General features: G+C 39.8%; 3 protein-coding genes across 5 annotated transcripts in view; 2 read left to right on the plus strand and 1 right to left on the minus strand.

Annotated features, from left to right (window-relative positions):
- Nucleotides 1-590: 590 nt before the first annotated feature.
- On the plus strand, nt 591-9918 carry nek4 (NIMA-related kinase 4). 3 transcript variants are annotated; one of them, XM_005753991.1, is made up of 16 exons: nt 591-898; nt 2217-2483; nt 2565-2762; nt 3509-3616; nt 4182-4336; nt 4497-4641; nt 4979-5587; nt 5672-5722; nt 5799-5948; nt 6448-6612; nt 7293-7359; nt 7476-7588; nt 7766-7857; nt 7971-8182; nt 8263-8399; nt 9126-9918. In XM_005753991.1, exons 1-16 carry the CDS (start codon nt 809-811, stop codon nt 9222-9224), a joined length of 2658 nt encoding a protein of 885 aa, XP_005754048.1. In that variant the 5' UTR covers nt 591-808; the 3' UTR covers nt 9225-9918. The 3 variants fall into 3 exon arrangements, with proteins under 3 accessions (XP_005754048.1, XP_005754050.1, XP_005754049.1); XM_005753993.1 differs by having other exon boundaries at nt 8266-8399; XM_005753992.1 differs by having other exon boundaries at nt 7769-7857.
- Nucleotides 9919-9982: 64 nt separating this feature from the next.
- Nucleotides 9983-11456, minus strand: spcs1 (signal peptidase complex subunit 1). Its single transcript, XM_005753990.2, has 4 exons — nt 11262-11456; nt 10622-10681; nt 10453-10539; nt 9983-10268 (listed from the first exon to the last, which is right to left on the minus strand). Exons 1-4 carry the CDS (start codon nt 11295-11297, stop codon nt 10143-10145), a joined length of 309 nt encoding a protein of 102 aa, XP_005754047.1. The 5' UTR covers nt 11298-11456; the 3' UTR covers nt 9983-10142.
- Nucleotides 11457-11718: 262 nt separating this feature from the next.
- glt8d1 (glycosyltransferase 8 domain containing 1) overlaps nt 11719-13957 on the plus strand; it is a 5636-nt gene continuing 3397 nt past the window's right edge. The window contains exons 1-8 of the mRNA XM_005753994.1: nt 11719-12076; nt 12198-12296; nt 12434-12638; nt 12734-12851; nt 12934-13018; nt 13120-13232; nt 13329-13495; nt 13680-13792. Coding sequence (XP_005754051.1) covers nt 12061-12076; nt 12198-12296; nt 12434-12638; nt 12734-12851; nt 12934-13018; nt 13120-13232; nt 13329-13495; nt 13680-13792 — 916 coding nt within the window. The 5' untranslated portion in view covers nt 11719-12060. The remainder of the gene's footprint in view (nt 12077-12197; nt 12297-12433; nt 12639-12733; nt 12852-12933; nt 13019-13119; nt 13233-13328; nt 13496-13679; nt 13793-13957) is intronic.

The raw sequence follows: 13957 nt of genomic DNA on the forward strand, positions 1-13957 counted from the left end.
ATGCCATAGCAGAAATAGTAGATGTATAACTCGTAATTTTAATAAAGAAAGGTTACAGCCAATGCAGTGGTCCAGTGTGCTACCAGTGGCGTCATCAAGGGAAAACCCTAACGTCTCCCAATATGTTTTTTTAAACATACAACGTTTTGCTATTATGTAAAGAAACAAGAAACAAATAATAAATATTTCTTTTTAGATCTTAGAAATTTTATTTGACTTCTAATTTGATGCCTGTTTTGTTTAAAAAAAATAGTATTTTGTTTCGTTATTCATTTTATTTGTATTTTTATGTATTTATTCGTTTTATTTATTCAGTCATTTTTTATTTCAGTTTTTAAACATCTACATTTGTAATTAAACAGGTCACACGTCCTCGGTGGCTTCTACGCTTTGTATTCTTCTCTCAAAGGGTAGAAGCGTGAATTAAGGTGCTTTAGGTGAACAGTTGTGCCACTGTCCCCTGAAACGCATACAAAGCGTCTCTGCGGTGAAGGTGCTTCTTGTTGTGACTCCAGGCACTAGGTGGCGCTGTGTCACAAACTGAGCGCTGCTTTCCCCCCTCTCACCTCATCATCGGCAGTGAGCGACCAGTTGCCTAGTGACGAAAAAACTGTGCAGCAGGGCTGATTTCCTGCGTTTCCAACATCTCGTCGCTGGCGCTGACCTAGGGGGAAGTTTTTTCTCCCAGCAGATTTGTTTGCGTCGCATTCACAGCAGGATGCGGGACTGAATAGAGCTGTTACGCTTGACGGGAGCGGGTCCTGTAAACTTTTGGCGTTTCGGGCCTCGTAATGAAGCGTTTTGAGGAATGATGAATAATTACACTTTCATCAGGGTCGTTGGGAAAGGGAGCTATGGGGAGGTGAACTTGGTGAAACACAAAACAGACCGTAAACAGGTGAGAAACAGAGCGGTTGTAAGTGGAAACAAACCCCAGATATGTTAAAATAAGCACGCCTTTCAACCACATGCTAAACGTTTTCGTAGAGACCCTAAAACCCTGCTAAGTACTGCTAGCACAAAGTTAGCATAAGTCCTGTAAAGTCTCACGGACTGAGTTAAGGTTTTATACCCACTGAAAACCAATGTTTCTGCTAACTTTGGCATTATAACAACAGCTTAAGCTTGTTGACCACTGTGATGATAATATTTCTATACTCTATTATTGCGTCTGACAGACGTGAAGTAGTCCATTCATAACTGACTTATAAATCAGAACTCTTTGCTCCTATAGCTCAGATTTTCATTGCACAATTTGTTTTCTTTCACGATGAAGCATATATGAAATCACCTCCTGCAACACGATTTTTGTGGGCCAAAGTTTGTATGTACATGAATATTTGTAATGATTTCTGTGAGATATGCTTTGCCAGTTACAATTAGAGTACCATGTGTAACTCCAGAACTTTGTTTCATTTGGATTAAACCATCTTCTGATATTTTTATTTGTTTGTGGTACAACTTGCACATTTGCTCGATCCAGCGTGACAGATGGATGCAATTAGCATTTTCTGCCGTTTTGTGACCAAGAATTTCATGTTAAAATTAATTCTCTCAGCATTATTTTGGAATAGAACCATATCTCATTCAGAAAGTTATTTTATTATGTGTTCAAATATGTATGTAAATAAGTTTACAAGACTATTTGAATCTTCTTTTTCTTTCTTTTTTTCATATTTTAACTAGCCAATACTCAGACATTTATTTATTAATTTTTCCGTAATTACAGACCCGTTATGAAATACCAGTGAAATTTTCAGGCATGTCTTTAATAGTTTCCGAGATATTCATATTCAAACATTTCCTCAGATTTCAATGTGAGGAACAAGGTCTGAAAGTGGCTGATCCATCCATCCAATTTATTTTTCACATATGTCACAGTGGGAGCTGGGCATTATTCAAGATGTCATAGGGGAAGCAGCAGTATGGCACCTTCTATCAGTGAGATGACAGAGCTACCCGTTGTACCATGGGGGGGGGGTTGGCCTTTTAAAAATATAAAAAATTTCAATGCATCTTCTAATAAACTTGTATGCATTCATATAGTTTCGTTTTTGTTTTTTAATGTATTTTTTCATAACAACTATTGACCAGTGTACTTCATTAAAGGTGTTCCCAGGCTGCTAGTCTATAGAGGAACAAAGGCATAGACTTGTAAAATCTATTCAAAGTGCATAGGTTTTGTTTTTCAGCACACGTGTTTGTGTTTCTTGTAGTATGTTATAAAGAGATTGAATTTGACCACCTCCTCCAAACGTGAACGACGTGCTGCGGAGCAGGAGGCGCAGCTGCTGTCTCAACTGCGCCATCCCAACATTGTGACTTACAAGGAGTCCTGGGAAGGAGATGACTGCCAGCTGTACATTGTGATGGGTTTCTGTGAAGGTGGAGACCTCTATCACAGGCTTAAACAACAAAAAGGAGAGCTGTTACCCGAGAGGCAGGTGGTGGAGTGGTTTGTCCAGATAGCCATGGCATTGCAGGTGAGTTCTGCATCAGTTTATGCATTTTTTCCATCATTTATTCACATAAAGCGACAGTCACTCTCTTATTTTGTATATCAGTACCTACATGAGAGGAACATTCTTCATCGGGACCTTAAAACGCAGAATATCTTCCTGACGAAAACCAACATCATTAAAGTGGGGGACCTTGGCATTGCCCGAGTACTGGAGAACCAGAATGATATGGCCAGCACACTCATAGGAACCCCATACTACATGAGTCCTGAACTCTTCTCTAATAAACCTTATAACCACAAGGTATTTTGGATATCTGTTTAAAATGACTCCTTGTCTTTGAAGTTATATAAGCAGGGTAAAGGACTGGGATGACTTATTAAACACAAATGTGTAGTATATGGAGTCAAATACATCAGCTAGGAGACAGCAACTCTCAGGGCTTCATTAAAGGGCACATTAGCACATGCATAAATAGGATTTCCTTGATTGTTGTTCCCAGGCCGTTGGTGCATAGAGGAGTTGTTCTCTAAGCAGGACAAAGACATAGACTTTAGTAGCTATTAAAAGTTTTTTGTTTCAATGCAGAAGAAAAGCTTTGGCAGTGCACAGAGACAGTGTGCCAGGATGATCACGTAAGAAATGAACTATCAGGTTTCTTTCCCACAGAAGTGAGACAGTGCTAGCGCTCTGCCAAATAGGTTATGGCACCAAACTGTATGTGTAACTTTAGCTTCCCTGATATAGTGTTTTATTGGCTCATTACATGCTAGCATACTGTGCAGTATAACCAAGGAATGTATCCACTAATACTGGCCCACATTAGGGCAAAATGTTATGTAGCTGAGGTATCCAGCTTATAAATGAAAGAAACTGCAAGTAGTAATGTAGACAAGTTAACAAGTACTTATGCTTTGAGTACTTAATTTAAAGGTCACATTATGCCGGGTACAAAGTCATGAAGTCCGCTCTCATGAATGATGCTCCCATAGACTTTGTATGATAATGATGCATACATCTTTTTATGGGTTGAATTTTTCTGTCTCTAGTCAGATGTCTGGGCCCTGGGCTGCTGTGTATATGAGATGTCTACACTGAAACACGCCTTCAATGCCAAGGACATGAACTCACTGGTGTATCGTATTGTAGAGGGAAAGGTGAGCTTTATATTTTAACATATTTATGTTTTTTTTTTAAATTATTATTCATTTTTTATTCATGTTTTCTTTAGGTAAAGTATTGTAAGTTACAGTATCTATCCCTCTATCTTTGTCTGGGTTACGACCTGGAACACCCGCCAGTCTGCCACAGGGCTAACACAGTGAAGCATACAACTGTTTACACTCACATTCACACCTATGGTCAATTTAGAATCACTTGTTAACCTAGCCCATGCATGTCTTTGGACTCCAGGAGGAAGCTGGACTATCTGAAGAGAACCCGCACAGACATGGAGGAGAACATGCGAACTCCTTACTGAATAAATCCATTTTAATATATTATATCAAAATAATATCTATACCACAATGTAGTTTAATGAGCCTAAAACGTTTGGGTGATTTTGTGAGTGTCACTTAAGCTCACTTGTTTACAAGCCCAGACTGTGGTTTCTGTGTGACTGATAGGTGTCTTCAACCATTTGGATTTGTTTTTTATTAATTAACACTTGTCCCATGTGGTTTATTCTGAATGGTGATAATTGTCTTCTGGGTTTCTAAACAGCTTCCACAGATGCCCAGTAAGTATGAGCCCCAGCTTGGAGATTTAATCAAAAGCATGCTGTCTAAGAGACCTGAAGACAGGCCCGATGTCAAACTCATTCTCCGGCAGCCCTACATAAAACGACAAATTGCCATGTTCCTTGAGGCAACAAAAGAGTAAGTTCCCTCTAAGTCATTTTAATGAAAAAAATCAAAAATGGTGTTTTGAAATTTTCTTTGTATGTTTTTATAACCTGATCATTTCTGCCCCTCTCTTTGTGCAGTGATCTCTTTGTTCTTAAAGGCTTATTATGTGTCTTGATTTTCACTTCCCCAGAAAAACTGCCAAGTCACGAAAAAGACCTGTTGGTGGCAGTGGTGATTGTAGGACCAGCAGTGTGTCACCTGTGATGTCATGTCAGCCAAAGCCTGAGAGGCTGGCTCCCAGTCCACAACCTGAACCTCGTGCCAGGGTAAAGCGGGTAAGTTAAGGATGAATACTAATACTGATTTACCGTAATAAAATGAATCCTATGACTTATATTATTTTTATTTACACAGTGGTAGACTGATGGAAGCCTACACATATCAGTGTGTAATGGTAATGATACTCAGTCAATCCTTTCTTTTGAGTTTTCTTATTTTCATCTCATCTGCGCTCATTAAAAAACTCCCCCCTTTGTGGAAAGTATTTGTTTTCTACTTGGATATAGCTGCTACATAGAAAGAACACTCCTATTAAACTTTTTGTGATTCAGTTAAAGATGTTCATATAAACAAGGAACCCTCTGTGATTGTTATTTTTGTTGTTAAACTCAGAAAGACGACAAATCGCAACACTTTAAAGGCCGGAACGGTGTGGTAGACAGCACTCCCATCCAGACGCCTCCGCCATTCAAACCCTCTTCACCTGATGCTCTCAGAGCATCCCTGCTTACTGTTAGCAATATCGATATTGATATCCACGTGCAGCTGGACAATGACCTGATACAGAGACAGGTGCAGAGGCCCCAGCCTGTCGTGTCGCATCACCGGGCAGCTAATGAACCTCTCACGCACAATGTGAGCAAAGACAGCAAGGTGAGAGGGAAACCAGATCCCTCTCCCCCTCCTTCGCCACTAAAGCCCCCTCTGAAGTCTGTATCAGGTGTTTGCAGCACGAGAGAAGACGAAGGGAGGGTGGCCGGTGACTTGTCTGACTTTCAGCGACAGGCCAAATCAAACCCTGGGGACAAGTTATCTATCTCGGGGGAGAATAAGATTTCAGATATGGATGATAAGGATGACACCATGGAGTTACTGAAAAAAGCTGATCCACAGGACCCAAATCCAGAAAACGAGGTTCTAGAAGCAGATGCAGACAATAAGAACAACACTGTGACTCTTTTCAAGCATGCTCCAGCACACCTACCTACCTCAGACATCCAAGTAAGTGTCCTAAAGTACCTTCTTTTGATGTTTTCATCTATAGTGTTCGGTGTTTGCTTTATTTGTTCAATTATATCTCTGTAGGAAAGCCTAGAATCTACTGAAAAGCTGTTAGAGCCACTCCCTCCACCACTGGTGAGTGCTAAATAATGCAGATATAGTATAGAACACGTTGCCTCGTGTTAATGCAATTGTATTTGTGTTTTTTCAGGAACCCGTTAAGGAAGAATCTCCCTTACAAGCCAGTAAGCCAGATCGAGCTGCTACATGTCTAACTCCTCTGTACCTATCATCAGAACCATCTATATCACAGCAGCACAGAGGAAAGCACACAAGACAGAAACATGAGGACCAGGACAAGGTAAAGACTGATACAGGAGTGATGTTGCTGAAATCATTATCGTTCTAATGATATTTTAAAGGAATGGCAAGACAAAAAAGAATGTGTCTGTGTAGGTTCTCAGTCATCAAAATCATCCAGGCATTCTTAAGAGCTTGACAAGGAAGGGAAGTGGAATTCTTCAAGTTTGTGAAGCTGTTTCACCTCTCATCCAAGACGCTTCTTCAGTTGTAAAATAATCGGAGGAGAGTCCCTGTTGGATGAGAGGCGAACCGTCTTCACAAACCTAAAGAAATCCAGTTGCCTTCTTAACGATGCTCTCAAGAATGTGCTGCTGATCTTCTTTCACTGACCTTTCACTGACTCTCCAGTCAGCAAATTTCATTTAGCATTTGTTTTGGTTAAGATCTATTCCTAACCACTTTCTATCGCAGTGCTAGCCAGCCAGCATGCGTGACAGTAACAAAGGAGTGAGTTAGGCTAATTAAAGCAGTTGTTGTATCTTGTTTTGTCCTTTCAGTCCAAGGTGGCCGCTCTTAGACCTTTACCTCAGCTTCCTGTTGATACTGTAGCTGTGGAGGGGAAAAAGAGGAGCAGGAGGAACTCGGAGACCAAGAAAGCTGATGTGACTGTGACCTCAGAATCAGTTAGCTCCCATAATGATGGACTTTTACCAGCACCACAGGTGAGGGCATTCCCCTAAAACCACAGCTTTTAATTTCTGAACATTTGCTTTGCCTAAGACATAACGTTTTTGAGAGAGATAACAGATTATCTATATCTGCATTTTTTAGTCTTCTACATCTTAGAAACAAATGTCAGCAAGAGTAAAGAGAACAGTGTCAAAACAGGAGCAAGGCCAAGGCTATACTCAAACTTTGATATTTTATTATTTCCTTATTACAATATGATGACGTCAGCCTGTTATGGCATCATTTGACATTGTAGGCCGTCGTATTGGAAAAAAAAGAAAATATGTTGTTCAGCTCCATTTCATATGTTACATTATTCAGTATAATTTCTTGAAAGTTTTTCTTCAAGGTCAATCTTTACTTTGGGTGCTAACAATGAAAGTCAAGGTCAAATGTTTAGCTGATCTATCTAGCTGATCCCAAGGCCTAGAATGTTGTTGTAAAGTTTGAAGATGATCTATAATAGGGGAGCAGTTTTTACTGATTTTCACCAAAATGAAATCACCTCGAACTGTGAATGCTAGTCTGCTAACCAACAGACAGACAGACAAACAAATAGATCCAATTACATACTGTGTAATTGGATCTGTGGGGGCAGAAAGGTTATTTCTCTTTTCATTCTTGTCATGTTTCATAGTTTATGCAATATTGTTCTATCAAATTTTATTTTTAGGATCGTCCCCTCTCTGCAAGAGAGAGAAGAAGACTGAGGCAGTCCCAAGAGAGTGCCAGACAACCATGTATGATACTCGAAACTCAAAGTGGAGCATTTTGTTGCAAAACAAACAAAAGGATGTACAGAAATTAATATTTGTTTCTACATTTCTGTCTCTGATTAGTTTTCTGTCTTCCCCAGGTGTTAGTGCTGTACGGAGGGCATCTTATGATGTCACGTCCACCAAGGCTGAGCACGACAGTGCCCCATTTACTCGATCTGTGTCTGCCTCTTTTGCAGAGTCCAATAGTAAGGTACAGACACGCCACCCACTGTGACAGTGCATTGACTTTACTGTTCATTTGTAAGCTACATTACATACTGACTGTGGCACTGGCCTGACTGAGAGTGACCCACTGCAAATTCTGCCTTTGTGAGGCTAATCTGATCCTATCGTACTGAGTCTGAAACACATATCTGTGTTGTATCAGCAGGATAAACTGCTGGAGCAAAAGTCAGATGAAGATGAATGCAGCTCATCCACAAGTTCCACAGAGCGTTCAGAAGGAGACTGCAGGGAAAGGTAAGAGCATACGGCAGTAGAATTGAGTGCAACTTAGCTGAATCATAAAACTGAACCAAAACCTAAATTTTCTTAAACGTGTTTATAATCCATGTTTTGTGGTCTCTCTGCAGAAAGACTGAATCCAGCGACATGCACGACTTAGTTAATATGATGACTCAGACTTTGAGAATGGATGTTGGAGATGGTGTAAGCGAGGGGGACAGAGGCAGATTTGGCTCTACCGCACTGCCAGAGTTTAAACTGAACAGGAAGTACAGGGATACCCTGTTGCTTCATGGGAAGGCTCGAGAGGAAGCGGAGAACTTGTCACTCGGTCAAATAGGTTAGATGCTTTGTTCAAACCCTTTGCAATATGTCAGTCTTTATGAAACTCCATTGTGTTAAATATGTATGTCACTTCAGAAGGCTCTCCATCTGGTCCGGCCAAAATAAGAAGAGCCATAGAACGTCTGAGAACAGATGTGGTGAAGGGCCTGGGGGTCAAGCTGTTGGACAAAGTGCTGGAAGTGATGGAGGAGGAGGATGACGCCAAAAGAGAAGTGGGTAAAACACATCCAATATCAAGATAAAATTACATGGATAGGTCAAGGTTTAATAAACCATATAGTAGTGGAGAGGAGAAAAACATTATTACCGTATACCAATCTTCTTGGTTTTAAAAAAATCAAGAACAACATCTAAACAAGTGCAGGCCTCACTTCTCTCAGTTCACGTCAAAGTTTATGGGAGAGCTGGGAGAAACCCCAAATGAAAATTTTGGAGTGGCCTAGTCAAAGTCTGGACTTAAATCTGATTGAGATCCTGTGGCATGACCGTAAACCATCCACTGTGGCTGAAGAGTGGGTCAAAATTCTTCCAGTTTTGTGAAAGACTTATTGTCAGTTTTCACTTGATAGCAGTTCTTGCTGCCAAGGGTGGCACAATTAGTTATTAGTTTTAGGTTTTTCACACAGGGCCAAGTAGGTTTGGGTAGCTTTTTTCCTGCATGAAAATATAATCCAAAAACCATATTTTGCATTTACTTGGAAATATCTTTGTCAGATATTGGAATTTGATGTTGCTAAACATGAAAGTATAACAAATATGGAAAAAACTAAGAAATCAGGAAGGAGGTGAATACTTTTTCATGGCCTCGTACATTCAGAATATCTAATGAGACTAACAAATTTGCCATTAAAACACCACTCGTGATCATGTACAGATAAACATGCCAGTTCACAGTAAACTGACCCCACTTGTCTTCCTTTTTTTTTTTTTTTTTTTAGCTGTGCCTTCGCAACCTAATGGGAGATGAGAAGTACCAAGCCTATGCTGTAATGGTGAGGCAGCTGAAATTCTTTGAGGATATGGCCTTTAAGATTTAAAAAGCACTATATATGAAAGCTTAAATGTTTTTCACAATCGTCTGTGTGGAAACCCCGAAGTAAGCTGGAGCAACAAATCTTAAATGATGACGCACATCAAGATGGTCTTTGCAAGAAATATACCAGCATTCATGTTCAAACATGGACTGAATTGAAAACTGCTCAAAGGCATTTTTTACTAACAGTCCCAACATGATTGTTTGGGACTGTTACATTTTTTTCCAGACAACATGCAAGATCTCACTTCTGACTGCAGGTTTTGTCATGGGACTGTCATACAGATATAATCTTATTGTGTACATCACATGTAAATGAAGTTAATTTCTTTCTCTTTTTTTAAAACTTAATTTCAGTATAAACACAAAATGTGAAAGCATCTAAGGATTTTCCAGATCCCTATGCAAATATTTTTGTCATGTTTAAGCACGCTGTCTTTCCATTTGCTGTAGAGGAATATCACCTTATTTATAATGCAAACCAGAATTTCTAGAATGGTTACATCTGTTGAGGACACTAAATCTTCCCCCTACTGCTCAATTGTATTTTCTTATAGCCAAAATAATGTAAATTAGATGTAGATATTAACATGTGAACAATTTCTAATAAATCCTTAATGTATTTCTTGTTTATTTTTCTTGTTCTTGTTTTATGTTGAAAACCAGAATAAAACATTTAATTGATAAAAGAACTAAAACAAGATGACTGCATGTGCATTCTCAGCATTCCCAAACATAAACATAATTTTAAAAAAAAACATGGACTGTATCAGGTGTTTATTATGTGAAACACAGGTTTCATTACTGGGTAACACTGTAACAAAGGGTTCTTACTAAATGCTTCAAATGTGAATTGCAAGACTTCAGTACAACATCCAATATAAAAAGATGTATTAACAGGCAGATACGGGGTGCCTGCGAGTTATTTGTGCTTCTTCTTTTTGGTGCTTTCCTGAGGTTTTTGGCTGGGCTCTGCAGTGCTCTCTGGTAAAGCCGGCTGCCAGGACAGAGGATTCCTTCTGAACATAGGCCATGGAGGCAAGGTCAACTAAAGCAAAGAACAGACCCAAAATTAAGTTATGATGGATGTTGTTAAAGGGCTGGACAGGTGTGAAAAAACAAGCGAAAACAACAATGTGTCTAATTCTGACATGTTTTCCTCTCAGGCTGAAAGGAGAGCAAGGACAGAAACATGTAACAGGTGCACAATGTATCTATCATGGCAAACTTACCACACAGGAGACAGCAAAACCAGCCAAGACAATGTACACTGTCCACCCGAACTGTTCAATGATCAGACCGTACACAAATCCAATCGCCTGCAACAATTACACAAATATCTTAAAATCTAACTTCAAGTAAAATTTAAAAAAAAGATTGTGTGAAATTTTGGTTAGTTACCGCTGAGATGAGTATTATTCCCTGGAAAATCTGTTCTGCCAGCTTCTGACCTTTATAATCCTGGAAAACAGTTGTTTGGGGAGGGAGGAGTGTGTGTCAATGAATCTCTTATTATTATACGTGAAAAGGATGTACACCATGATTGCTTAAGCCCTCCTATGCTACTTAACCCCCCCCCCCCCACACACACACACACACACACAAGCAATAACAGAAACAAGTACCAATGTCGTCATTAAAACAGCTTTTTTTCAGTGTAAAGTGTGCAGATGAATATAACACCAAGACCCTTCAATTCCTGACTGAAGGTTGCAGTGTAGTAATGAGTTTGTCTTATGGGTCCGAGCACACACATCAAGCTTCTTTAGGTAAGACAATGCATTTGCAATATCAATAACCAACTAATAGCTGCTGAGTCATATGGTAAATCTATCTTTTAAATCTTCTTAATTAGGAAGAATGATCTTCTTCACGATTTTAGGTTTAGGGGATAAATCATATAACAGCTGTTACCTGCGTAGCCACAGACACATCAGCTACCGTTAGACAGGTTAACTTTAGCTCAATAGCACAGCATGCACGAAAGCCAGTGCGAGCCTGACCGTGCAGTTTCTGATCAAATAACCCAATTACCGCTTACCATATGCGTGGGGATAGACTTGAATATAGGCAGCATGTTTCCAAATGAAATAAGCTACCATAAAATTGAAAGAATTAGCGAGAACAAATCGAAGGAACTGAATTTCCGGTTTCAAAAAGATACGTCTGTAAACGAAAAGGACCCAATTACAGCGGAGGAAATCGCGCAAGCGCAAAGATCTACAACGCATACGGATTGGACGAAGCCGTACGTGGTACAGTCAAATTTGGGTTTAGTGTTTGTGGGAATATATGATTGGCCACACAAGTGCCAGTCAAAATATGTGGCTCCATTATTTTAGTCGTTATAGATATAGATATATATTATACATACATATATATTTTTATATATGTATGTATATATTATACATACATATATAAAAAACGTAGCTTATGACACGTTTGTGTTAGTAAAACGCGACAAGATGTAGTTTTTTCAGTCAGGCACATCAGAGACACCTCTTACTACGCGAAGGCGTGTGGATGGGGCGGATTTGATGATGTTGAGTTGGCAGTTTGGTTTCAAAGTGAATTCTTCTTAAAACTCTGCAAAAATTGCAAAACTTTTGTTTGTTTTAACGTACTAAAAGCCAACGCTAATGTCCGCTAGTTTGCGGGTGGTTTCTCGTGTTTATGAGGTTTCTGCCACGCAGCGGTACAGCAGCAGTCCTCATTAACTGCCAGATGATCCTGCGCCTTCTGCGCGCAAACCACCTCTGATGTTTATGTTTTAACCTTTTTATTATTTGGTTTGTTTTCTTTTCCTTTCACGTGCTGGAGGGACGGATGAGATCATTACTATGGGACTGAGGAGAGGTAGGTCAGTTTGAATCATTTGCAGCTTAGCTGTAACTAGTTCTGCAGAGTGTGTGAAAAGCAGAAATAGAAAACTTGCAGAGTAATAATGAGAGGACTATATACTTACTGTGTCTTTCAGTTAACGTGATCATTCTTGTGCTGCTGGCTGTTGCCTTCCTCATCATAGTCCAGCGAAATCTCCTCAATCTCAGTGACTTTTTGCACACAGAAAAGCCAGGTATGGTCATTATCTATGTGTTCGAGTCTTCACTGTAGTGTGGGGCACACACTCTTGCGTGGAGCAGTTAGGTGAATTTAAGTAAAGCCATACAAAAAGTTGATGTAATGCATTTTTAAATGTGCCTTTATGTGCAGATGAAGGGCTGATTCTTCCCTTTGAGTCTGAACTGTCTCCAGACTTGAATTCGGCAAGGACGGGTGAGGAGATTCCTGTTCTCATCACCGCTGCTGAGGACAGACTTGGTGCTGTTGTTGCTGCCATGAACAGTGTGTACAGGAACAGCAAAGCCAATGTTGTCTTCAACATCGTGACCTTGAATGAAACCGTCGCTCACTTAAAGTAAGATATTTCAGCACGTCTCTCTCCTTAGGTGCAGAAAGGTGGGAGTTTGTGAACTTGGTCATATTTGACCTGTCCTTTTCTTTATTTTACAGAGCATGGCTGAGTAATACTAGACTAAACAGTGTCAAATATAAGATAGTAATTTTTAAGCCTGAGTTACTTAATGGGAAGATATCTAAGGATCCTCAGACCCCGGAGGCTGCAAAACTAGTAAGACAACTACAGGCATACACATGTTGTTTGCATGCCTTCCCCACTAGCTAAAACTTGTTTTAACTGTAATTTTTTTCAGCTGACCTTTGCCAGGTTTTATCTTCCTGCTTACATTACCGAAGCAGAGAAAGCTATCTATTTGGACGATGATGTCATCGTACAAGGTGAGAAGTCTCCAGAAATGAAGAGATTTGGTTATGAAATGAGGCCCCCTTTTTTTTTTTTTTTTTTTAAGATCAGTAAATTCTTTTCTGTTGGCTCTCAGGTGACATTCAGGAGCTCTATGAAACCAACCTCAAACCAGGACATGCCGCAGCCTTCTCTGATGACTGTGACTCGGCATCTGCCAAAGGCATTGTTCGTGGTGCGGGAAATCAGGTGGGCATGACCCACAAGAGCTTTTCAGAGTAAAACAAAAAGTTAAGAATATCATACACTGTGATGCTTAATTAGATGACAAATCTCTGTTAACAGAATAATTACATTGGCTTCTTGGATTTCAAGAAAGAAGCTATCAAGAAGCTGGGGATGAGAGCCAACACGTGCTCTTTCAATCCCGGGGTCTTCATTGCCAACTTGACTGAATGGAAGAACCAAAACATCACCCAGCAGCTGGAGCACTGGATGGAGCTCAACACACAGTAAGTGACTCAGACTGGCGCAATAATGAATGGACTTTAAACAAAGGAAAAAAATCCTACTTTTAGTTACAAAACATGAATTTAGAATAGAATAGACCTTTGTTGTCATTGTACATGTACCTTGAAATTTAATCCAGTGAATCTCTTTCTTTGTTTTAAAACCGTGATGTTTTCCTTTTCTCAGGGAGGATCTATACGGTAAAACCCTCGCAGATAGCGTTACCACTCCTCCACTCCTCATTGTTTTTTACAAACGCCACTCTAGCATTGACCCCATGTGGCACGTGAGACACCTTGGTAAGTTCTGGCTGAGTTCTAATTTTAAAAATGAACAAACCAAAAATGGATTTTCCAACAATCACATTGTTGCGATGTCATAGTTTGTGAAGTGGAAACACCACAAACAAAACCTTAACGCCATAACCATAACTACAGGGAGTGCAGAATTATTAGGCAACTTAA

Source organism: Pundamilia nyererei, unplaced genomic scaffold (genome assembly GCF_000239375.1).
Source record: "Pundamilia nyererei isolate P.nyererei 1_Seehausen unplaced genomic scaffold, PunNye1.0 scaffold00491, whole genome shotgun sequence".
NCBI lineage: Eukaryota > Metazoa > Chordata > Actinopteri > Cichliformes > Cichlidae > Pundamilia > Pundamilia nyererei.

Bases quoted from the DNA above. Each gene is read 5' to 3' on its own strand.
- nek4 (XM_005753991.1), top strand. From the start codon at position 809: ATGATGAATAATTACACTTTCATCAGGGTCGTTGGGAAAGGGAGCTAT. The intron at 899-2,216 runs GTGAGAAACAGA...TGTTTCTTGTAG, and splicing joins ACAAAACAGACCGTAAACAG to TATGTTATAAAGAGATTGAA. The intron at 7,360-7,475 runs GTATGATACTCG...TGTCTTCCCCAG, and splicing joins AGAGAGTGCCAGACAACCAT to GTGTTAGTGCTGTACGGAGG.
- spcs1 (XM_005753990.2), bottom strand. From the start codon at position 11,297: ATGCTGCCTATATTCAAGTCTATCCCCACGCATATG. The intron at 10,682-11,261 runs GTAAGCGGTAAT...ACTGTTTTCCAG, and splicing joins AGTCTATCCCCACGCATATG to GATTATAAAGGTCAGAAGCT. The intron at 10,540-10,621 runs GTAACTAACCAA...TAATTGTTGCAG, and splicing joins GAATAATACTCATCTCAGCG to GCGATTGGATTTGTGTACGG.